The sequence below is a fragment of the Alexandromys fortis genome, unplaced genomic scaffold (assembly GCF_014885135.2).
Source record: "Alexandromys fortis isolate MF-2015 unplaced genomic scaffold, M_Fortis_MF-2015_v1.1 scaffold_4, whole genome shotgun sequence".
NCBI classification, from domain to species: domain Eukaryota; kingdom Metazoa; phylum Chordata; class Mammalia; order Rodentia; family Cricetidae; genus Alexandromys; species Alexandromys fortis.
This window is the reverse complement of record NW_026067944.1, coordinates 24,305,647-24,330,491: the sequence shown is the minus strand read 5'-3', so window position 1 is coordinate 24,330,491 and position 24,845 is coordinate 24,305,647. Positions and strand designations below refer to the sequence as shown.

The following is a 24,845-nucleotide window of genomic DNA, read 5'->3' as shown; positions in this document are numbered from 1 at the left end:
TGAATTAAGTACATGACCAAAAGGCTGAGATTGCCAAACTGGAGATTTTATTAGCTTTTGAGACAGGGTTTCTCTGTGTAACCCTGGCTGTCCTAGAACTCGCTCTGTAAGCCAGGGCATGCCCCACCACCACCAGACTAAAACTGGGTATTTTTAAGATGTAAATATATTTCTATCTATAGGAGATAGTTTAAACTGAAACACACAGATCATTTCAAAGCAAAAGACATACCAAACAAACTATACCCCACAGGACACCTGTGGATATTGTAATCTAGAAGAGGGAGGCCTGTTTTCCTGCCAGTGCCAACTCACTCTGTAATGACTTCTCCTTACCCAAGCAACCACCCACGCATTAAATGTGCTCTCTACCTTAGAAATAAATTTTGCTTCACATACCAGAGTGGCAATGCTACCTGCTCACAACAGAGACCACTGATCACACTATTACTGGAATGACACGAACCTTCCTGCTACACACACCTAACGAAACTCGCTTCAACCCCCACTTCCTTCACCAGCTTCAGGCCATCCTCAGCTGTTTCAGCACAGAGACTCTTCTTATAGTACTTAAAAAATATTTTCATGTTTATTGTATTTCTGGATGTATTCTTACAACTACAGGTCACTGGTGTTATAGAAAATAAAGTATCCCAAAGCTTACAGAATTCAGGTATTATCTGTAATGACCAACATACACCCTGCCTTAGCAACTATCTAAAATCTCCATGGGAACAAAAATTGAGTTGCTGCCTTTGCTGGTCAATCAGCATGGAGAAGGGAAGGCAAGAAGACTCATACATACACAATGAAGTCTTACAATTGGAATAAACTCTGTTTATTTTTTTAAAAAGCTAGCTACTCAAAATATAATTTCTCTGAGAAAACCTGAAGAACACAATTTAAGCAAAATTTTTTTCCTCATTTTCATAAAAAAGGTCATTAGAATACAAATATCTCTAAAAGGACTGCTATGGTTTAGATATATTCCTATAAAACACGTAAGTTAAAGTCCTGATCCACAGCTGTAAATTCAAGCACTAGGAGTGACTGAATCCTAAAGGCTTTGGACTCATCAGAGATCTGATCCTTTACGGATTCGTGCTATGATTAGGAGGGGACTAGCTGGGGAAAGGTGCTTTCTGGGAGTGTGCCCTGGAGAGGTGCACTTGTCCCCAGTCCCTTCCCGCATTCTCTCGGCTTCCAGGCCGTTACACTCTTGTGCAGTATTATCAAGCCACAGGCCTAGGAACAATACATCCTGCTAAAACTATAAGCCAGAGTCCTTCCTTTCTTTAATTTCTGTGTTTTTGTTGGGGCAACAAAAACTAACAGACAAAGGGTTTTTGTTCATTTTTATAATACCTGACAACTTACACTGGGAGTGGAGGTAGGGGGTGAGTTGTCTGGCTTGTTTCTGAAAGACAAGCCATAGAGCCAAGAATTCCTGGAGGTACTTAGGAACCATTATGTAAAACCTGAAGAAAGTTAACTTTTAGGTGAGGAAACAGCCAGCAAGCTTACAACTGTGGGTGTCAAGTAGGCAGCATACGTCTGTCGATCATCTTTCTTCACCAAAGTCTGCTCTATTGAGAGATCTTTTCCCTCATTACAGAAAACTCTGCAGTTGCTGTAAAATAGGATTCACCTCAAAGATTTTGTTTTTAAGACCACCTTCCCTAAATGTAACTTCTGTAAAAAATGAATGTTATCCAAAGAGCCGAATCCACAGTAACAATTTTAATCCCTATTCACAGTAACAATCAGGGGCCACCCAAACACTCTACAATGGCTTTTTAAATAGCAGAATAACTCCAAGTACACAACAAATATTTTCAGCTCACCTATATCAGAACTGAGAGTCTCTGCAAAATGATGCACTAATAAGTGGGCAAACCCAAGCTTCCAATACAGTGTGATTGACTTTAGCTTACTAACAAACTGCTGCATTTGTATAAGTGAACAAAGGAATGTGGGTCTGGATGAGAATGGCACTCATGGGTTTTTTTGATGACATGGTCCCCAGTTGGTGAAACTCTCTGGCAAGAATTAGGAGGTGTGGCCTTGGAAGAGATCTGTCACTGAGCAAGGTGGGCTTTGAGGTTCCATGCTATTCCCAGTCAGCTTTCTTTCTGCCTTGTGCTTGTGGATCAAGATGTAAGCTCTTAGCTACTGCTCCAGGGTCACGCCTGCCTGCTCCCCTCCATGATGGTCATGGACTCTAAGCCTCTAAAACTGTAAGCTCCAAATAAATTCTTTATTTTATGCATTGCCTTGGCCATAGTCCCTTATCACAGCAATAGAACAGTAACTAAGAGAAAGGAGAAAAGAGAGACCTGGTCATTATTTTATAAAATTCTGCAACCCTGTCAGAGAAAACATCTTAATATACAAAGATAAAATTCTTAAATATTGCAAGCCACGAGGAACCACTAGTGTGTTCTGAGTAATAGATTTGTTTTGGGAAGATTACCAGCTATGAAAAAGGTTATTAAAGGGACAAGGGAAAGAAAGAGAACCAGGACTGCAGTGAGGGGAAACACTGAAAAGGGAACAGGAAACCAAGGACTGAGAGGCAGATTAACAATGGCCAAGTGGAAAGAGAAGGCTATCTTGCAGGCTTCTTACTAACATGGCTATTTTTTTTAAAATACAACAGTAGGAGCCACTGGCCCTGAAAGGGCTTCAGGATACAGAAGGGGCGAGTTCACGTTGGTATAAGCTACCTGAAGGTGAAAAGCCTAAATATGCCCTCCGTCCTCAGCAAGAGAGCTATATGGCTCCTGAAGTCACAAAAGCACACACAAATGTGTATAAAATTGTAAAAGATCCCCAGACTTGCCTGGACCCTTAGTTAGAAAACAAAAAGTCTAAATAATATCAAAATACAACTAGAGAACTAAAGAGCAGTGAACTAAAGAGCAGTGTCACAGCACCCCCGTATAAAACTTCCTGGTATTTGGAAAAGATCTCTGAGACATATTTACACAAGGTGCATAAGTGACCACACAAGAGGAAAAAATGATAGAAGTCGTAAGAGAACTGCAAAACTAACAGCCTAAAACAAGAGTTGATGAGTGTTTTCTATGAAGGAACAGATGGAAAACACTTCAGGCTGGCAGAACATATGGACTTTGCTCCAACTACTCAACTCTGCAGTTATCAATAAAATGGAAAAGAACGGACATAACTGTGTTCTAATACAACTTTATTCTTTATTTACAGAAACTAGAGGCAGGCCCACAGTTTACCATTACTCTAGAAATAAGAAAGAAAAAATGTTGATACTCAATTTTTACCGATGATACCTACTCCCCCAAACTTGATTTTGTCAGACAAAGTTGTAATTTTTTATTTCTAATTTCAAATTCTATTAAATCACATTTTTACAAGTTGGCTAAGTCCAATTATTAAGGATTTAGTAAAAATGAAGAAATTCTCCTCCCTTTATTCTATTTTTTGTCACTTTATTGTTTTTTCAAGACAGGGCTGATGTGGGAGTGTCATATATCAATCTGTTGATTTCATTGGTTAAGTAATTGTAGGGATAAATCCCACCCCTTAGGGGGTGTGTTTGCCTCAGGCTAAAGTTCGCCTATAAATTTGGCTCCCAGCGCTCGCTTCTGGTTTCCTGGTCTCCGTGGGAACGGTGGTTCTGTAAGTCTATTCCTCCATTAAAGCTGTCTATATTTTGACAATCTGTCTGCATTCGCTTACGCCGTTACAAGTAATAAAGGAACTGCTTGGCCCTCATAGGTTAAAACATAGGTGGGAGGAGTAAACAGAACAGAATGCTGGGAGGAAGAGGAAGTGAGCTCAGACTCAACAGCTCTCCGCTCTGGGGCAGACGCCTCAGACAGATACTCTATGCTCCCCTCTCCCAGAGAGACATGATAGCTCTGCTCTCTGAGGCAGACACAATTAAGCTCCGACCCAGGATGGACGTAGGCTAGACTCTTTCCTGGTTAAGATTGATACTACACAGATTATTAGAAATGGGTTGATCAGAATATGAGAATTAGCCAGTAAGGGCTAAAGCTAATGGGCCAAACAGTGTTTATATGAATATAGTTTGTGTGTTGTTATTTCGGGCATAAGCTAGCCAGGCGGCCGGGGTGCTGGGGACGCAGCCCCTCTGCTCCTATTACTACACAGGGCTTCTCTGTGTAGCCCTGGCTGTCCTGGAACTCACTCTGTAGACCAGGCTGGCCTAGAACTCAGAGATCTGTCTACCTCTGCCTCCCTAGTACTGGGATTAAAGGCTTGTGCAACTACAGCCAGCTCCCTTCCCTTTATTTTAAAATGAGTTATGTGAGAATTCTCTGCAATGTATTTTGATTATATTCACCTCCCTCTACATCTCCCAGATCTACCTCCCCCTTCCATTCCAATCCAATTTTTGTGTCTCTCTCTATCCCCTGTCTCACCACCATCCTTTTCTTTCCTCCACAAATATTTGGTGTTTCCCACATGCTACTCTTGGATATGTGGCCTTCCACTGGAATGTGGTCAACTACCAGGGCTACAGTTTTAAAGTAAACAGACTCTCCCCCCCAACAGTTGCTGGGGTGGAACTACATGCCCACCTTCTCCCTCCATGCTGAGATTGTCTGGCTTGAGCTTGTGGTGGTCCTGTGCACTCTGTCTCAATTCACGTGTAACTGCCCAACTCTGTCCAGAAGACACTATTTCTTTTCAGTCACCTCTTGACTCTGGCTATTGCAATCTTACTGAACTCTCTCTTATCATGACTCGGGAGCCTTGAGAGGAGGAGTGTGATACAAATACCCCATTTAGAGGTAAGCATCCCACAGTCCACTACAAAAAGCAGCTTCTCTGATGACCATAAGACAGGCACTAATCTCTGGATATAATGATAGATCCTTCATAGTCATTTGAATACTATCTCCACTTAGCAGAGAAACAGTAAGCAGTAGGCTCTCCCTAGGGCCTATGACGTACCCACTCACAAGTTCCTGGCCCAGATATGGGTTTTAACTTGTGCAGCTTGGCTCAATCTAACTTTAAAAGCAGTTGGCTAGCCACATAATGGTTCTGCCACTCTACACCACAGGGAATGTCTCGCCAGGCCAGTCACTGTTGCAGCTCCCACTGGTCACAGCTGAAGTAAGGAAGATGTGCAACGTTGATCTTTCCAAGTCTGTTACCTCAGTCAGAATGACTGTTTATCTGGATTTTGTTTTCCCAGGATCCCACTATGTAAATGTATATCACATCTTCATTATCCATACATCAGCTGGTGGACATTTAGGCTATTTCCACTCCCTGGCTATTACAAAAAGGAAAATAATATTAAATATGGATGAGAAAGCATCTCTGTAGAAGAGTCCTTTGGGTATATATCCAAGAAGGACATAGCTGGACAGGGTATATATCTAAGAATGACATTGCTAGATAGTGTGGTAGATCTATTTCTAGCTTTTTGAGGAAATGTTACACTAATTTCAGCAGTTTGTACTGTTACAAACATCTTTATCTGCATTTGTTGTCCTTTTTAGAAAAAAAAATTATCCTAGACATTCTGATATGAATAAGATGAAATTTCATAGTTTAATTCTGAATTTTCCTGATGGTGCAGGGCTATTTAACATTTTAAAAAATTATTTCTCAGCCAGTTGTCTTTTTTCTTCTGAAAATTCTGTTTACTTCCATGCCCACTCCCAACTTTTTTGTGGGCTCTTTGAATAGGCTTTCCCTACCTTGTTCTGGCTATCCTGGAACTCACAGAGACCCACCTGCCTCTACCTTCCCAGTATTGGGATTAAAAGCATGCACTACACCAAGACGAGTCTCTATGCCCCAATTTTTAACTGGGGATTTGTTTGTTTGGTTGTTTGGTTGGTTTTTTGAGACAGGGTTTCTCTGTGTAGCCCTTGCTGTCCTGGAACTAGCTCTGTAGATCAAGCTGGCTTCGAACTCAGAGATCCACCTGCCTCTGCCTCCTGAATGCTAGGATTAAGGGCGTGTGCCACCACCATCCAGGTTTAACTGGGTTTTCTAGATGCTAAGTTGCTACCACCATCCAGGTTTAACTGGGTTTTCTAGATGCTAAGTTGCTACCACCATCCAGGTTTAACTGGGTTTTCTAGATGTTAAGTTTTTGTCAGTATTTTGTATATTCTAGATACAAACTCTATATCAAGTTTTCCTCTAATGTGGTATCAGCTGTTGATGATGATGTATATTTGGAAGCATCAAAAATTGATTCTGTTTTCTAATCCAATTTGCTACTCTACCTTAAGAGTTATTTTTGAGAGATGTGTTACCTACCACTTTGTAGATTCTGTGTTGTTTCCTTAGACGTCTGTGAATTAGCTGTTCTAGCACTTATTTACTCCTTTTGCCCACCAGTGTCTTTACCCTTTTCTTCAGATTGAGGTATTCCTTCCAGAATCCTCTGTCGAGCTGCCTTAGTGGTCATAAATTCCTTAAAACTGTTTTTAATCACAGAAAAATGTATGTCTCCTTCAAATTTAGCGGATAGTTTTGTTGGGTATAATAGTTTCAGTTTATAGTTGTGGTCTGTCAGAGTTTGGATGCATCTCTCCCAGACCTTCTGGCTGTGTGTGTGCGCACTTGTGTGTGTTTGACCTTTGCTCTTTTGCAGCATACAATGCCTATGTCCTGATGAGTTTCTTCTCTAGCCCTGTCAATTTAGTGTTCCTAGGTCCCTTGTACCTAGGATGTGCACCTCCTTCTCTAGGCTTGAGATTTTATTGAAAACAACCTCTATGCCTTTACCATGGTATTTTTCTTCTATGCCCAAGATTCATCTATTAGGTCTTTTCATTTTCATGTGTCCCAATGTTTGCCCATGTTGCTCTTTCCTTTTTTCTTCTCTTAACTTTCTCACACACTTTTCTCTACTTTATCTTCTAGTCCTGATTCCTTTTGCCAAGTAAGCCTTCTGTTGGTGAGACTTCCATTACTGAGGTTTTTATTCGGAGTTTTCTATTTCCAACATCATTTCACTTTTCTTTCGCAATTCTCTCTCTTTACTGAATTCAATTTTTCTATCATGAATTGGGTTCTATTTCATTCAATTTTGTTGTTGTTGTTGTTGTTCTTTCAGCTATTCGGCCATAGTTATAATCACTCTGTTGAATGGTTCATTACTATGTGATGAACTTTTTCAAGACATGTTCTCTTGGTTTTTCATGTCTGTTTCATTTCTGCACTGGGACTTGTTTGAATCTGAAGTAGTTTGCTAGTTAGATGTTTTTCTTTTTCTTGAAATCACTGTTCTTTCAGTCTAGTCATACACAGTATACAGGAGAGGTGGGACTTTTATTGGCAGCTCCAAGTTCTAGCTCTAGTCTTCTGAGTTTGCTATTTACCCAAACAAACACCATATCCAAGAGTCAAAGCATGTCTTTTCCTAATCCTCTCCTCTACTGTCTTTTGGTGTCTCTCTATATCTAGTTGTTTTATCTCGAGTAAGCTCTGGTCAGCCCAAGGTTGGCAAGAGTAGATCTTGAGAAACCAGATGTGCAGTTGGGAGGCATGGAAAAGGTATGTGGTTCTGTGGGGTCCTCAGGTGCTTGGGCTGAGGCTTCAGGGTAGACTGTCCTACCTGTATGATTGTGTGGCTCTACAAGGGCAATCCTTCAGTTCTTACATGTTCAGTTTTTCTTACATGTATCTTTCAGCTTCCAGTTCATAAACAGAAAGTAAATTCTATGAGTCAATAAACATTTCTATATAGGACATAAAGACTATTTCTCTATCAATTTGACCAGCAATTAAGTTTTTCACAGAACTTAAATTGCCTGAAAATAAGATTATATATTTAAAAAGTATAACAAACAGGAAAGACATCCTTAAAAGGTGAGGGGTGGGGGTGGGGGGTCTGGAGAGACTAAAATCCCATGTGACCACCAACGTGTAGTAATTCAAATCCCTAAGAATATTAGATATCATCTCTCTTTATCTTTCAAAATACATTATAGATAGGAGTACATATTCACAATAAACAGTACTGATTTCATATCCACTATTTCAACTATAAGAGAAACCAAGTAAGAGCCTTAAAACCTATAACTTACTGCAAAGGAAAACTAAAATAGTTAATGGAACTAATATCACTAATTTAAAATGCAGTTTACTGATACTCAAACTGTAAAAGCCAGATTCAAACACTAAAAGTCACTTTTTAGAACAACTGACAGTCTGTCTTAACATTAAAGGGCTCCTATATCAATCAGGTAACTAGCTAAAGTTTATTCCCACATCACAAACATCCCCTACAAAACAACAACTATATTTAACTAAGTAATGTATTACAGTTCAATGGGGGGCGGGGAACAGAGGACATTCAGATTTTAGGTTAAATACTATTAAAATAGAACTGCTATATCAGAAATTATTTTATAAGTTCTGCTGATTACTAAAATATGGATAATTATTCTTGGTTTTCTTTTTCTCTATGGTATTACCTCCCATCCTATTTTTGTACTGAAACAAATTGCTTCACAATACCACTAGCAACATAGGCCAATTTACTTATCTACCTACCTACCTACCTACCTATCCAGTCTTTCCTCTGAACAAACCTAATTCATTAATGTAGTCCGAAATATGTTATATAAGTCCCTAAGTTATGTAAATCTCTCACATTAGATGACAGATTCCTAAATTGTAAGAGAAATTATTACTATGAAAAAGGAAAGTAAATCCGTCAACAAAGCAAATTTTATTTTTGGCCTCAACTATTTGTATATAGTAAAGAGAACAAGGAGTAATTCTACAAATAATGATGAGTTAATGTAAAGAACTTGAGTAAGTTAGTCTATCACTTCTTAATATGTAAGTGATAAAAAGTAGATAATAACAAAACCAAACAAATATTCAAGAATAAACTCATCAAGAATAGCCCCTGTAAGAAAAACTTAAAGACACAAAAAGTAGACTTAAATGAATTGGTATTCTTATACATTGAATTTCTTATGCAATTCAACATTTGAAATGCCAGTCTTCCTAATTTATAAGCTTGATAAAATTCCAATTAAAAATGCAACAAAGGGGAAAAGTTTAGGCGTAGCCCAAATAATGTGCCAAATTCATCAACAACTACCAAGAACTCAAGTAGGCACGCCTAAATCCCCTGGGTGTCATTATCCTCTAACCAACCTGGCTCTAGAAAGTCATTTCTTTGTTGTTTTGTTTTGTTTTTTAGACTAGGCTTCTCTATGTAGCCCTGGCTGTCCTGGAACTCGCTCTATTGATCAGGCTGACCTCAAACTCAAAGATCTGCCTGCCTCTGCCTCCCAAGTGTTGGTATTAATGGTGTGCACTACCACTGTCCAACCCATTTCTTTTTTATATAAAAATAAAAAGCCTGAAATGTTATATCACAGATGCTAACTCTATATAAGGATTAGCTAGGCTTTATGAAGTATCCAGGACCTTCTGTAAACTGCCTGCTGTGAAGCCTGAGAACCCCCAGGTTTCACAAGTACAAAAAACAAGAGTGCTACAATTTGCCTCTGACCTCTACACGTGCCCCTAGCATAAATGTCTCCCCTCAACCCTATACATACAACTAAAATAAGTGTAATCAAAAATATTGCAGTCAATGAAATGGAGAAGTATCTCCAACTAAATTGTGAAGTAGATATACTTTTCTCCAAACCGACTAATAACTTGATAAAATTTTACCGCCACCCCAGCAGTTGTTTCTTAAGATTTAACAAGACAGTAAAACAAAAAAGAAACGGCCACAAAGTACACTGCTGGTTCTCATCACTCAGGAAGTACAATGTTAAGTGACTAATCAGTGAAATCTACGTCCAAGCCGGTTGTAGTCCGTCACCTGTAATCACAGCCCTGAGCAGGCTGAGCCATAGGAGTGTCTTGAGTTTCAGAGCAATCTGGACTGTACAGACATAGGAAAGGGGAGGAGAATGGAAGGAAAGGGGAAAGGGAAAGGGCAGAGAACAGGAAAAGGAAAGGAAGGGATATAGCCCAGTGGGTAAGAGCAGTATAATTAAAAACAAATATATAGAAACAAAGATGCAAACACCAGGTTTTACCTTAAATCGCTTGTCCTGCAAAACTTTCTTGATGGCGACCAGTTCTCCTGAATCACAAAGTTTGGCTTGATACACCACACCAAATGACCCATTTCCAATCACTTTAGTGTCTGTGTAACTGACTTCTTGTGGCCTGTCAGGACCCTGTCCAGGAGTTGCCACCACTGTGGTCACCTTGCTGCCATCTTTATCTCCTACAGGAAGAAAGGGATTTAAAACAAGAATGAAAACTGCATAGAAATATACCAAAAAAATTGCCAACAATTTATAAAGTAAATATATTAAATAAATATTTAAGTATTAGCATAAAGATAGCTTAACTACAGGTAATTTAATCCACCATTTACAAGTTCATTCTGCTTCATTTAAATACAAAACGTGACTTGTTGAAAACTGTCACCTATAATGTAAATGTATTGTGCTCATTAAATAATGGCATTGGGAAGGTCTGGAGGAGGCGAATAACAGAACAACAGGGAGAGGAGATACTATCAAAGAAGCATGTGAGCGAAACTGGGAAAGAATAAATAATTTTTAAATACTACTAATGGGAAGCCAGATATCATGGCTCATGCCTGGAATCAAGACAAGGTTATCACAAGCGCCATGCTGCCCTGGGCACATACCGAGAGTCCATATAAACAAGTAAGTGCAACAAAGCTAAAGCTGCCCCCAAGGCACAGTTCAAATGGTGGACTCCCTTTGGGTCTGACTTTCTAACTTTTTTTTTTAAAGGTTGTTTACTGGAAGACAAAATAAATGTTAACTAAAAAGATGTAAGGACAACAACTCCATTCTGACCATTCTGCCTTTTGGAAAGTAGGACTTTGAGATTTTCCTTTTATCTTTTTCCCTTTAACAAATTAAATGTAATATCTTTGAGAAAATTAACTTTGGGTGTGGTGTTGGTGGGGGTTTTGAGACAGGGTTTCTCTGTATAGCCCTGGCTATCCTGAAACTTACTCTGTAGACCAGGCTAACCTCAAATTCAGAGATCCACTTGCCTCTGTCTCTCAAGTGCTGGAAGGAAAAGAACATGTAATTTGAGGATAGCATGTAAAACAAAGCACAATAAAACCCATTCTAAATTTAGCCCATGTGTGTCTTACTTACATATACCCTCATCTTTCTTTACCTTTTTGTGTTGCCTCATCCTTAGCAGCAAACCATAGGGGCGCCCTTCAAGCTCAAGACCAATCTGATTGGAAGTCCACAATTGTCTCTGAATTCTAAACTATCCTAGGTTACCTATTGCCTGGTTCTCAAGAGCTTTAAACCATTCTCTTGGTGACTTCACAATACATTTAAGTTCTAGAAACTAGAACCATGATGAAATAACAATTATGACTCCCCTTTCTAGCAAATGTAACACCCATCCAATGCAAAGTATAAAAATATATGTATATAAGTTTTTGCCTCATTAAACTATATCTTTTTCTGTTTCTGTTCCATCATGTAACTTTTAAGATGCCAAGTGAACTCATTCTAACCTACTGAAGAAGTGACTCCTAGCTACTTGATAAATGAACACCCAAAATGTTGGTGGCAGACAATGACCAGTATGTATATCTATTAAATACAAAGCCAATAAGCAATGTCTGTAAGACCAACCTTTCCTTAAAAGATACCTTCATGCCAGATACAGAACAATGACTGAAAATTATGAATGGCTTCTTAAAAGGAAGGCCAGGTGATTCACAGGTAGTCTGGCATTACATCTTCAGTTTCAAGGGAAAACACTCAAAAATATATTACCAGTGCAAATTTCAAATTAACACAGTATCACATGCTGAGACAAATCAATGCCACAGTTTTTATCTACAACACTATTATGTATGCTTTGAATAAATACAAACAGCATAAGTCAGCACATACACTGTGGTCCTACGAGCTCTTAACTGCTCACTTAAAACTTACAGGCGAGAAAGTGGGAACTGGGATTGGTATGTAAAATGAAAAAAGATAGTTTGTTTTCTTTTAAAATAAAATGATAATAAAAAAAGAAAAGAAAAGTTTTAATTTTAAATTATCATGTTCCATCTTTAAGAATCTAACAATACTCACCTTAATTACAATTTTTCAATTGCTTATAAATTCTATGTGCCCCCCCCAAAATATTAGTTTTCTTGTGTTTTTCTTTCTTTCTTTTTTTTCCTTCTTCTTTCTCCTCCTCTTTCCTCTTTGTCATTTTTGGGTTTTTTGAGACAGGAGGTCTCTCTACTCAGCCCTGACTATCCTGGAACTCACTACATATACAAAGTCAGCCTAGATTTTGAGATCCACCTGCCTTTGGCTACTGAGTGCTGGGATTAAAGGCTTACACCACCAAGCACAGCTCATTTTAAAAAACAGATTCACATTCTTAAAATATGCAGAGCAGTGAGGTGCAGAAAAATTAAAGAACAAAGCACTGAATACTTTATTATCCAGCTATTTCAAATAAAATAAAAATCTCACATGATTTTCTCTTTAGCATGAAAGTTAAAGCCATGGAATTACCATTCCATTGAACGGGTCTGCTTCCCAAATCTCAGAGATCTGGTTCACAGAGCAACGCAGTCCTACTCTGAAAGTAGGTGACTGGTATGACTGGTTGTAGGGCTGCACAGTGTTTAAAAAAGTATGTCTTTCTGCGGTAGGAAGACATTTCCACCCAGCAAACAGGGACCAGTTGAGTGGGTTCCTGTAAGACATGCCACCACAGCAGCATCCATGATGACCTCCCCATTTGCCTCCTCAGGTAGTACTTGAAAACCAGGAGGTTGGGTACAAACTATTAAAGACAATCAGCACTACCCTGGGGTTTTTTGTTTGTTTGTTTTGTTTGTTTGTTTGTTTGTTTGTTTTCACTGCAAGCCTAAAATTTGTTTCCTGATCGAGAAATGGGAAAAGGTACAAATCCAGTAATTGCTGGAATGGTAGAGTGGAAAAACTACGAGGGCTTTATCTTTGTCTACTCAAGATCTGGTGGAAGGGGAAAGAAATGGATCTGGCTGGCCTTAAACTCCTTACAGAGAGAGACCAGCAATCCTTATTGTACTCAGAGATTCACCCACTCTGCCTCCCTAGTGCTATACCACCACACACAAAACAAAGAGATTCTTGAGGCCTCTTAACCTTGAGTTGTGACTGCCACAGACAACATCCAATCCCTTAGTAGAAATGAGAACATTTGCTCTATCTTTTCTGAAGCAGTTAGAGAAGCTGCAGAGAGCTCTTGGGAGTCATATCTCTGCTACATCACATGTCTGAAGCACACCAGGAGCAATGGCTTTTGGGAGTCACATCTCTGCTAACATTACATGTCTGACGCACACCAGGAGCAATGGCTCTTGGGAGTCCCATCTCTGCTACATTACATGTCTGAAGCACACCAGGAGCAATGGCTCTCAGGCTATCCATGCCAACTCAATCCTAGAACTTTTATTTGAAAAACATCACACTTTTCTGACTGCTTTATTCAGAGTTTAACTAAAAAAGACTGTTAACCTGTCTTCAAAAGTGGGCCAGGCGTGGAGGCGCAAGCATTTAAAACCAGCACTAGAGGGGCACAAACAAGTGGATCTGAATTCCAGACTAGTTTTGTGGATACATATAGTGAGTTCCAGACTAGCTAGAGCTTTGTTGAGAGACTCTGTCTCAAAATAAAATAAATTAAAACAAAACAAAAAAAGACAATAAACTAAGATTTCTTTTGAAGCAAAGAAAGAATTTACAGCCAACTGAAAAAGTAATTAAGATGATCCCAATCAGATTTCTGAAGCTGGGACACGAGTAGCAGTGTTGAAGAACACAACAAGGTAATAATACTGGGAGGAAGTTGACAATATTACCGCACTGGCAACTAGCGACTGGTGTGCCAAGCATGTCACCAGAGGCACTGGCATCAGCTGACTTGGTAATTGCATAACAACCATATAAACTGATATGGTGCTTTCCCAGATAACTTCCCCCTTCACTGTTTTGTATTCTTTAACAAAGACACAGTATGACTCCTTGCAAATAAAAAATGAGTAAGAAAGACTCGCTTCTAAACTTTAACACACTGCTTTGTGGTACCTCTCCTGCACTGTATGGCCTAGCTGTGGCCTAAAGACTCATTTCACATGCTTTCCTACTCCTATAGAAGGAGAAAGTCTGGTAACAGCCAGTAGAGGACTGGCTCCAGAGTGGCAGAAGTATCAGGATACAGAACAATCTTTAAAATTTCCTACCCTTACCTATGTACCCCTGGTATATCCAAATGGAGTTTGGCAACATTATGCCCTGAAATGTCTACTTCCCAAAAGCAGATGGAAAATAAAACTCTGAACACCAGACTCTGGAACATCCAAAGAGTTCAACATTAACCACTAAAAGATTACTTCCTACAATAGGACAACACTGACATACAGAACTCAGAATCCTCATAAAACACTAAAAATGACAAATCTGTTAATTAGGAAAAATAACTTCTTTATTTAATAGTGAATATCTTAGACTACACGGACAGCATAACAACTGTCACTAGTTCTATGACATACACCATTAAATAAAGTCGGTCTTCAAAAGCTGTCACCGTCTCTGGGGTACAACAGCAGAACTATGGCAATTAGTAACACAGCTCCAGGTCCTCTCTCTGACTCTTGGATTCCTCTGTGACAATCAGAATCTGGTCACAAGGTACACATTTCCTGTTGTAATTAGAACAACAGAAAGGTATATGCACCTTCCTGCTTTTATCATTGTAAAGAGATCCTCAACATATCAATCACAATAGATCGATCCCTCACAAAAATAATGGAAAGATCAAATGCAATGTAACAACTGCCTTCCAGCCAGCGAGAAGGTCCAGCAGACAAAGCCCCAGTCATCCTAGTCGAATGCCCTATCCATAGGCAAAGAACCCATGCTGGACAGCCATCCTCCCTCTACCTTCCATTCCTGCAGGCGGAACATGCTCAGGTTCATTCTCTCTCTTTTTCTGTCTCACACACACAAACACACACACACACACTATATATAATAAACTTTTAAAAACTTACTTAAAAAAAAAAGGACTATCTCTGATTGGAGACTGTTAAATATAGAATACAAATGTAGAGCGAACATCCAAAAATATCAAGTGCCTATCTCAAGAATAAAAGTCTGAGACCCTAGCACTGTCATTTTAATTTTATGTGAAGTGATAAATCTTAAAGCAACATTTGTTTACTTGACAAAGTCTTTTTTTCCTTCTTAAAGAGGCCAGTTCTCAAGATTCAGAGCTAAGAAACAAGTGAAAGACGTTTAACCATGAGGCTTTTAAAGACTATTACTAAGTCACAAAACCTAAACAAATGGCCCTGAAACTGTCCGTCCATGTCCAGGGCTGCTCTAGTGACCTGAAGCAGGAAGTGGAGCTGGTAACAACTACATCTGTAAAAATCTCCCTTTGCCTCAAGAACAAGGCCTTGATATTAAACACCACAAACTGAAAAGACTGCAGCAGGCCATCTGGGGCTACACAGAGAGACCATTTCCCACCTAAGAACATCATGATGTGGAAAAACAACACTACCTATTATTTCTCGATCACGAAGAGAAATAACAGTAATTTTCAAGTAAGACTATGGTTGTCAGAAAAGGAAACACTAACTGTAGTCAATCTCTACTTAAACAACTGACTAAAGAACAACTATTAAAGCAAGATGCTCTCCCCAAAAAACAAACCCACTCAGAAACATGAACAACAAAGGAAAATCAAGATTCAGAATGAGACAAATTCTAAAAATAAAGTTCCTACTCTTTTTCTGGGACCCTCTAGACCACAGCGCAAATTGTTCATGGGCGCTGGAGCAAATGAAGCTGAAGAAGAAAGAAAAGGAATACCAGGAAATCAGACAAAGTGATCAATTCTAATTAGCAATAACATTTTTAAAAATTCTAGGGCCATTTGTAAATAAACCCTTTATTTAATTAAAAAAAAAAAAGTCAGATCCACATAAGCCTATCTAAAGCAGTAGAGAAAAATCAACCAAGCAGAAAACAATCGACTGAACTCGCTTCTGTAAAGGGCTAACCTGTGCTGCACTGTGCTCACTCACCTCCTGCAGCGCTGGTTCTAAACACACAGCAGGAGCACTTTGTGCTGCCAACTGCCAACCACGAAATACTGCCTGAAACACCCCGATTCGCACTGAGGACTACTGGACATTATGAACTACAGTCTTTTTTACTATATGTACCAAGTTTTCTGCTCTTACAGAAACAACAGCTTAATTACAAAAAACAAGGGCTTTTCGCATTTTTCTACCATCATCCCTCAACATGTATTATATTAAAATGTATATATTATATTAGAATTTTTTTTTAAACTGCTGTTGAAGCTAGAGAGATGGCTCAGCAATTTAGAACAATTGTTGCTCTTGCAGAGGACCTAGGATTGATTAAGTCTCAGAACCCAAGTGCTGGACTTAAAATTACTAGCTGTAACTCCAGTTCCAAGGGATCCAACACCCACCCTCTTCTGATATCTGTAGGCTCCAAGCACACATGTCATGACATACATACATGCAGGCAAACAGAAATCTTAAAAACAGACAGTTTTAGAAAAGCACTATTCAGTATCCCACAATTCTACCGCAAGCTCACAGCACAGGTCCAGAACACCAAGACAGCGAAGTCACAGCACAAGAGTTTGAAGCAGGGAAATTAACTACCCGCATCCTAGTGTTCAGCCACTTTCTCCTACACTCTAGCCTCCCAAGTTTAGGGGATGGGACAACCTACAGTAGATGGGTCTTCTCCCTTCAATCACCATAATCCCCACAGATTTATCCAAAGGCTCATTTCTGGGATAACACTAACGCCTGCTCTAAGTGACAACACTATGTCAATGTACTTCTGCCATTCTGCCCTGTGTATTTATGCAGTAATCTCAGCACTGACCATCATAAAAGCAAACTATTCTACTATGAAAACTTGGAAGCAGGAGGTGCAGCTCAGTGGCCATGTGCTCACCTAGCACACAGAAGCCTAATCCTAGTACTGCAAACAAAAATTCTGAAGTAGTCATGTAGCACCAAATATTTATGTAAAAATAAACAAACATCCATCTCAGTGTGCAAATTTGATTTTGCCTTTAGTAAGTGGTAAAACTATACTTAAAGAATTTTCTGAAATACATTCGATTTTTTAAAGATTTACTTATTTATTATGTATACAATGTTCTGCCTGCATGTGTCCCTGCAGGCTAGAAGTTGGCACCAGATCTCATTACAGATGGTTGTGAGCTACCATGTGGTTACTGGGAATTGAACTCAGGACCTTAGGAGGAACAACCAGTGCTCTTAACCACTGAGCTACCTCTCCAACCCCAATATTTGACTTATTAAAAGTAAATGTGATATAATATATATATATATTTGTTTTAGAATTATAAAATTTCATTGTTTTCAGTGTCTATGTGCACTCTTGTTTGGGGAGTGGTTTCTCTCCCAGCACGGGGATCTAGGGACTGAACTCACTCACATCACAAGGCTCGTACAGTAAGTGTTTTACCCACTTGGCAACCTTGCTGGTGCCCTAAACCTATTTTAGATAGTGATACACCTGACGTGGCAAAAAAAAAAAACAAAAAAACAAAAACCAGTCGCAAGAAAATGTTTAAGAAGGCCAGCTCTAGGAGACCATGCAATCATTACCTATGCTATGACCTAGGTCATAGCAGACAAGGAATACACTTTCCCTGGTGGCCTAGCAGAAGGATTGCTGTAACTGCACAAAAAAGACAATGCCATAACGGGTATAAGCACAAACCCTCATTTGTATGAAAGATTTCTTGTGACTGGTCAAAGTACCCCTTTCACCAATCAAAGTGTCTATATATGAAGACTATCTGGCTCACTTTTTGAGCCAACTAATATACACTCCTGTGTTACCTCCCCTTATGTTGCAACATTAGGCTCGGTAAAAACAATTTCTTGGGTGGGCTTTTGCCTAATTCTATTAGAGCAAACTGAGCTGGAAGTAGAAAGAGGTCAGTAGTGGCATGAGAGACAGGAAATGGCCACAGCAGCACTGACCATGACAATGTGGGGCAGCTAAGAGGCTGCAGAGTTTCCAGCTGCTTTGACAGCAGCAGAGGAGGTACATCCACCAGCTGAATTGGAAAAGCAAGCCAAACCCACACCTGCCTTGATACGCAGCAGAGGCGTGGAGCTGCCCAGCTGCCCAGCAGAGACGGACAGCAGAGGCAGAGCTGAACAGTTGTCAAGCAGAGTTTCAAGCACCGTGGAGAAGCCAGTTGCACTGACAGTTACAGGAGGGGTAGGCTTCAAAATGGGCTGTGGCTCAACAGCCAGCTGAAGCAGCAACAAAAACCAAACCAAACAAACAATCAAACAAAGGCAGTGGTAGCTACCTCCCAAGTGGTGGCAGTCATGACAGTGGCCAAATCAAGCTATACCAACTGCTGCTCTGAAGGGCGGAGACACACAGAACTTAGGCCCTGAGCTGCAAGGTCAGCTACCTTGAAAGGCTGAGGAATCCTCAGGAACCATAACTATTGTAACTATGACTGTTCCAGTAAATAGAGCTATGCGAGAGCTATATATAAGACACTAGAGGGTGCCACCTACTATTTTTACTGCGTGCCTGCTGCTACTGCTGTCAAACACTAAGACACAGGAAAGGGGGCCAAGAACAATACTTGAGACCTTCTCCTTGCCTGCCCAAGTTCCAAGTATAACAAAGGACCTCAGCCAACTGATGGATAACGCCACGTCCTGAAGCATCCACTCTCCATAGCTGGCTATCTGTAATACAGCAGGGTGCTGCTTTAAAGGATTCTTGTGAGGAATGCTAACACTGGCAAGTAGCGTTGGCTTTTCTGTTTGTTTTTAACAGCACAATAATTTATATTCTTTGAATTCTGACTTACTGAACAGAGAAGAACAAGACCCTCCCGCTAAGCTCTTTTACTTTTGTCTGTGACCGACTGCAGTGCTTATCACAAGTTCTATACTTAGTAAAAGCATCAGCCCCTCACTTCACTAGGAAACAGAGGTTATCTTCATCATTTCCCTTCTGCTTATTATTAGCACAGGGCTGAGGACAATGAAAGTGCTCAGCAGACGTTTGCTGCAGGGTTTACAAAGACGGTTCCAGCAGTTACCGTCTGAGAACTGACTACTCTTCGTGCCTTTACTTTTCCTATGCTTGGCACTGTCAGATCCAGATCCTGAGGGGAAGCATATGAATGCCTTTACAACAGTAAAATACAATCCTAGACTGTCAGATCCAGATCCGGAGGGGAAGCATATGAATGCCTTTACAACAGTAAAATACAATCCTAGACTGTCAGATCCAGATCCGGAGGGGAAGCATATAAAGGCCTTTACAACAGTAAAATACAATCCTAGACTTACTGAAAACAGGTCAGTGTTCACCACACACGGGTTTAACACAGGCAGAATAGTTATTCTATTCCAACACATGCTACGGCTTTTGCTGTTAAGACAACACAACGCTCTCCGGGTTAAAAAACCTAATTGTGTTCAACAAAACTGAAAAGTTTAAATATGTCACAGAAGAGTCTGGTAACAGAACACACTAGCTACTCAAGATTTTACTTGGAAATAACCACACTTGTTTTGAGCTCGTTTTAATTAACTTACTTTTATCTTCTCTTAGAAGTATAATTGTACTTTAAAATAAGCAACAACCCCAAAACAAGAATGAACTATACTAATTTAAGTCTAAACTTCAGTATTATTTTACTAAAAATCAGAGAATTAAGCATATTTTCTGTTTTTTCTAGCTTCCATGAACTAGAATAGAACCAAGCCCAAAATGAATAAACATTCCGCTTGCTCTAACCCCACACTTGAAATAATTACAATTCAGATTTTAGAAGCAAGTACTGAGCACTGGTATCTAAAAGATCCGCATGGTGTGCACTGGGCGCTATCACAGCCTTCACTTTTTTTTTTTTTTGTTTCCTCAACAAAGTTTATTGGACAGAAACATGTGAAAGAATCAGGGGGCAAGTTTATTTGACATGCAAACGTTAACTCAAGTTGAGTTAAATACATGAATGTAAAGATAAAACTATAGTTCATATGAGAAAAAATACATCCTTGGAAATGGGAATAGATTCTGAAAAGTGAAGCTCATTAAAAATGTGAAGGCTGCATAGACTGCAGCCTTCACATTTTTAATGAGCTGCATAGACTGCAGCCTTCACATTTTTAATGAGCTTCCTGAGCTGCTCGATTTTGAGAAAGAAGGTTGATAGATGGCTTTTTTACCTTTACGAAGCTAAGTTTCCAGATTACCTATGTGATAATATTCCATGCATGAAAGGAAAGAATCGGCTGCAAATGCTTACAGTATAAGAGCGAACGATTACTCTAGGATCTCTGATTCTGATTCGATGAGGGTTTATATCTTACCCAGCCACAAATCCAAGTGTAGCACCAGAATTAAGACTCTACATGTTTCACAATGAATTGAGTCTGTTTGAGACCTACCACCAATCCCTTTCATTCCAAAGGACACAAGCTAGAGGCTCACTAGATTCTGCTTTCCACTGAAGTATGCACCAAGGACAACCAAACTACTTCCTAATGAGTCTTTCTCTGTATTGCCAGCTCCCAAATACCGACATGGTGACTTCTAATTATGAAACCTCAGCCTTAGCTTAGGCTTGTCCCTCTAGTTCTTTAACTTAAACTAACCCCCTTCACATTAATCTACATTTTGCCTGTAGCTTTTTAACCTTTCTTTCATTCTGTTTATGTCCAACTCCCTCCATGTCTTCTTGGTATCTGACGCTGGCCTAGATTCATCTCCTACTTTCTCTCTCTCTCTGTCTCTTTCTCTCTATTTCTCTGTCTCTCTGTGTCTCTCTCTGTGTCTCTCTGTCTCTCTCTCTGTCTCTGTCTCTCTCTCTCTCTCTCTGCAGAAAAGACCTGCCTATACCTCCTGCCCAGCTATTGGCCATCTAGCTTTTTAATCACACCAATCAAATACATTTTCATACAGTGTACTGTACAAAAATATCCCACAACACCTCTTTCCCATAGCACATCACACAAGTTTAAGTCTGTTTTTACACGTATTTTAAAGTGGAAAATTATTAAGCTAAAAATTGCTGTTAAATATCACTGACAGCAGGGTTTGCATTCTCTGGGTTACTGCTTACTCCGGGTGATCCTAAGTGTTTTCTAATCACTATTCAATAACTAGAATCCATTACATGAAGACAACACTCATATTCATCACATCTTTCTTGGAATGACCCCCATTTCACACCTATGCATAGCAGACTGTCAAGTAACTGCTCATATAAGTAAAAAACTCTGCAGCTGCCAGTACACTTCAGAAACCACATACAGCTGAAGTGACTGCAATAAACAAGTTAGGCTTAAAAAGATAAGACAAAGACAACTAAACTATCTGACAACCCTGCCTAGGACCAACATCACAAGCAGTACGCTTATGAAGCGCTGCATGCTATACAATGTATGCTATCAAACAGTATCTCATCTAAGCTAAGCCATAATCCTAAAAGGGAGATTAAAGACCAATTTGAAACCAGGAGAGAGAGGGCTAAAGCTCAAAACGAACTTAAAATTATTCAAGATTACACAGTAAAAACAAAACATTTAAGTAAATTTATCACAATACAAAGCAATCAGCTGTTTGAGATCAGCTGTTACTCTTTCAAGAACAGAAAGAACGTGAATGGAAATCAGGCAAGCATAATTTTTCTATAAGCAAAGGGGAATATGAAGAGCAGATCTTACACAGTAGTTTTCATAAAAAATATTGTACTTCTTATAAATTCAAAAGTATAAATTTGCTTACAAATCAGATATTAAATAAAAATGTCCTTAGTTTATGAACTACTTTAATTCTTTACTAATCAAATTATATAAACAGAAACGGTAAGGTAGCAAGCACACCATTCCCCACCTCCCATTCTGAACAGATTCCAAAGACTGCGGCAGCGGTTCCTGCCCAGCACAAGGCCTGCCCACCCAACACTGTATCATCATCACATCCTTACATCAGTAGTCATTCATATATAAACTCTCCCCGGTCCCATGAGCGTGCAATATTTTTATAACCACTAAATCAATCCCAAATGCCAAACGGTGGTGGCGCACTCCTTTAATCCCAGCATTCGGGAAGCAGAGGCAGGCGGATCTCTGTGAGTTTTTGGCCAGCCTGGTCTACAAGAGCTAGTTTCCATGACAGGCTCCAAAGTTCCAGAGAAACCCTGTCTCAAAAATTAAAAAAAAAATCAATCCAAACAATTGTCAACTAAATCTCCGGTTACTCTTTCTTCCACAGTTCTTTCAAATCATAAGTAACTTGAAAATAACCTTCTTTTCTCCTCTACAGATTTCATCCCAAATCCCAAGATCTAAAATCAACCTTACCCACAGGTAGGTAGCAAAGAAAGAGAGGGAGGGAGGGAGGGAGGGAGGGAGGGAGGGAGGGAAGAAGGAGAAGTGGAAGGGAGAGGAGAGGGGAGGGAAGGAAGCACAGGGCTGCTCTTGTGTGCCAGTGCCACGCAAAAATAGTGGCAACACTTGCTGCGTATATGCAGAAAGACCTATTCACGTCCCACAGCCTTCCACTGCCAATGTCCCCCTACTTGCTATTAATGAATTTATTTGCCAGTGTAAGTTTGCAATATTTATGGCAACCATTGCTCAGTTATTAACTTTTACAGAACAGCCTAGGAAGCTACATTTGAAAAGACATATTGCCATAGGGCAGTGGTGGCACACGTCTTTAATCCCAGCACTCAAAGCAGAGGTAAGAGGACCTCTGAGTTCGAGGTCAGTCTGGTCCATAGAGCGAGTTCCAGGACAGACAGAGCTACACAGAGAAACCCTGTCTCAAAAGAAAACAAAACCAAAAAAATACAATGAATTTTTTAAAAAAGATGTTAATAACCAGTTTTGATCATATAGAATCAAATCCATATTCACTTTTATATTTGTCATTATCTTCCAGTAAAAACTGGTTTAAGGTCCCCAACTCTTTTCCTGTTAGCAGGGGAGAGGGGAGACAAGAAGATCTAACAATGCTATGCAAAGAAGACACACCGAAGGACGAGTATGCTGACCGTGTCAGTTCACAGAGCAAAGCCACTAGTGTCTCCCCTCCCGAAGCTGCACTAAAAGAGATGCTACCTGGGTTCTTAGTAAATAAAAAGCCTGAGAAATATGGCTGCTGATTTTGATAGTGGGTCGTGAAAGAAAGTATGAAGACACCCTTAACAGAACATCTCCCATATTGCTTACTACTTGAAATGTCAGAAGCTAAGAGAGACAACTGTAGGAAACAATCTTTGGATGGCCCAAATGTCTACTTTGACCCTTTTTCAGATATTGTCATCTCACTCAGTTATTTCAATTGGACTTAAGAGTCGATAAGAAGGGAAGAGCTCCAATTACATTAAGAAAACAATGTCAATGAGTGAGATGAAAACACATATGCTGCTTTAATTTTTAAAATCATCTAAGCTGAGAGAGTAAGATAGATTTGTGTTGCCACTGTTCCTTCTGCAGCATCCTTTTCTCCTGACCACTGTCTATGACAGCCTTCAAAGTAAGCTGTAAAGTATGCAGGAAAGGGAAGAAAATCTGTAGCAAAAGGGAGCTACAGCGGGGGGGGGATGATGGTGGCACATGCGGATCGAGGTCAGCCTGGTCCACAAGAGCTAGTTCCAGGCCAGGCTCCAAAGCCACAGAGAAACCCTGTCTCGAAAAACCCAAGAGTTCAACACAGTAGCTGGAAGCACAGTAGCACAAACATGGCAGCAGGGGCTGGAGATGGGAGAGCGCAGTTCATCACAAACATGGTTTAGAGGGGGCAGAGTGAGGCTATGCAATCTCCAAAGTGGCCTCCAGCCAAGGTCGCATCACCTAAACCTCCCTGACCAGCACCACAAACTGGGAACCAAATCTGCGGGGGACATTTCATAGTTTAACTACCACAATGATAATTTCAAACACTTGGTGTTCATTCAATCTACTTTCACCTTCCAATTGTTAATAAGTTACAGGTCAGAAAAAGAAAAGAAATTATCTCAATCATTACTCTCATCCACAAGTTGCCTATGATATTTATCTTGCAAATTACCAAATGCATAGTTTCCAATTGTCCAGGCTACTTTTATGTCATCTTGATACAAGATAGAGTCATCTAAAGGAGGGAACTGCGATTAAGAAAATGCTCCCATACAATCCAGCTATGGGGCATTTTCTTAATTAGTGATCAATGGGGGAAGGTGCAGGGCTACCCCTGGGCTGGTGGTCCTGAGTTCTATAATAAAGCAGGCTGAGCAAGCCAGTAAGCACCACTCTTCCATGGTCTCTGCATCAGCTCCTGTCTCCAGGATCCTGCCTTAAGTTTCTGTCCTAACTTTCTTCAACGAAAAACAGTGATGTGGAAGTGTAGGTCAAATAAAGCCTTCCCTCCCCAAGTTGCTTTGGTCATGGTGTTTCATCACAGCAATTGTAACCCTAAGACACGAATTCAACAGTATCTTTGATTTAAGAAGTTTCAACTTCAATATGGTGGGAAAGTGATATACATTCAGTAAGCTATACTTTAAGGCTAACATTTATGTACTGTATCTTCTGTACTGTTCCCACAGGGGCAGCCTCCCAGTCACAAAGGGAAACAAACACACTCTACAGTGTTCCATATCACCAAACTAAGGTAGATTAAATGTATTAAATGCATTTCAAAATATTCAAGGTAACAAGGGATACAACAAAACTATGCATCTTCAAATGTTTTGGTGGG

General features: G+C 39.8%; 1 protein-coding gene across 1 annotated transcript in view; it reads right to left on the bottom strand.

Annotated features, from left to right (window-relative positions):
- The window catches only part of Gsk3b (glycogen synthase kinase 3 beta), a 186,886-nt gene that overhangs the window by 85,629 nt on the left and 76,412 nt on the right, over positions 1-24,845 (bottom strand). Inside the window, exon 2 of the mRNA XM_050149099.1 lies at positions 10,053-10,246. Coding sequence (XP_050005056.1) covers positions 10,053-10,246 — 194 coding nt within the window. The remainder of the gene's footprint in view (positions 1-10,052; positions 10,247-24,845) is intronic.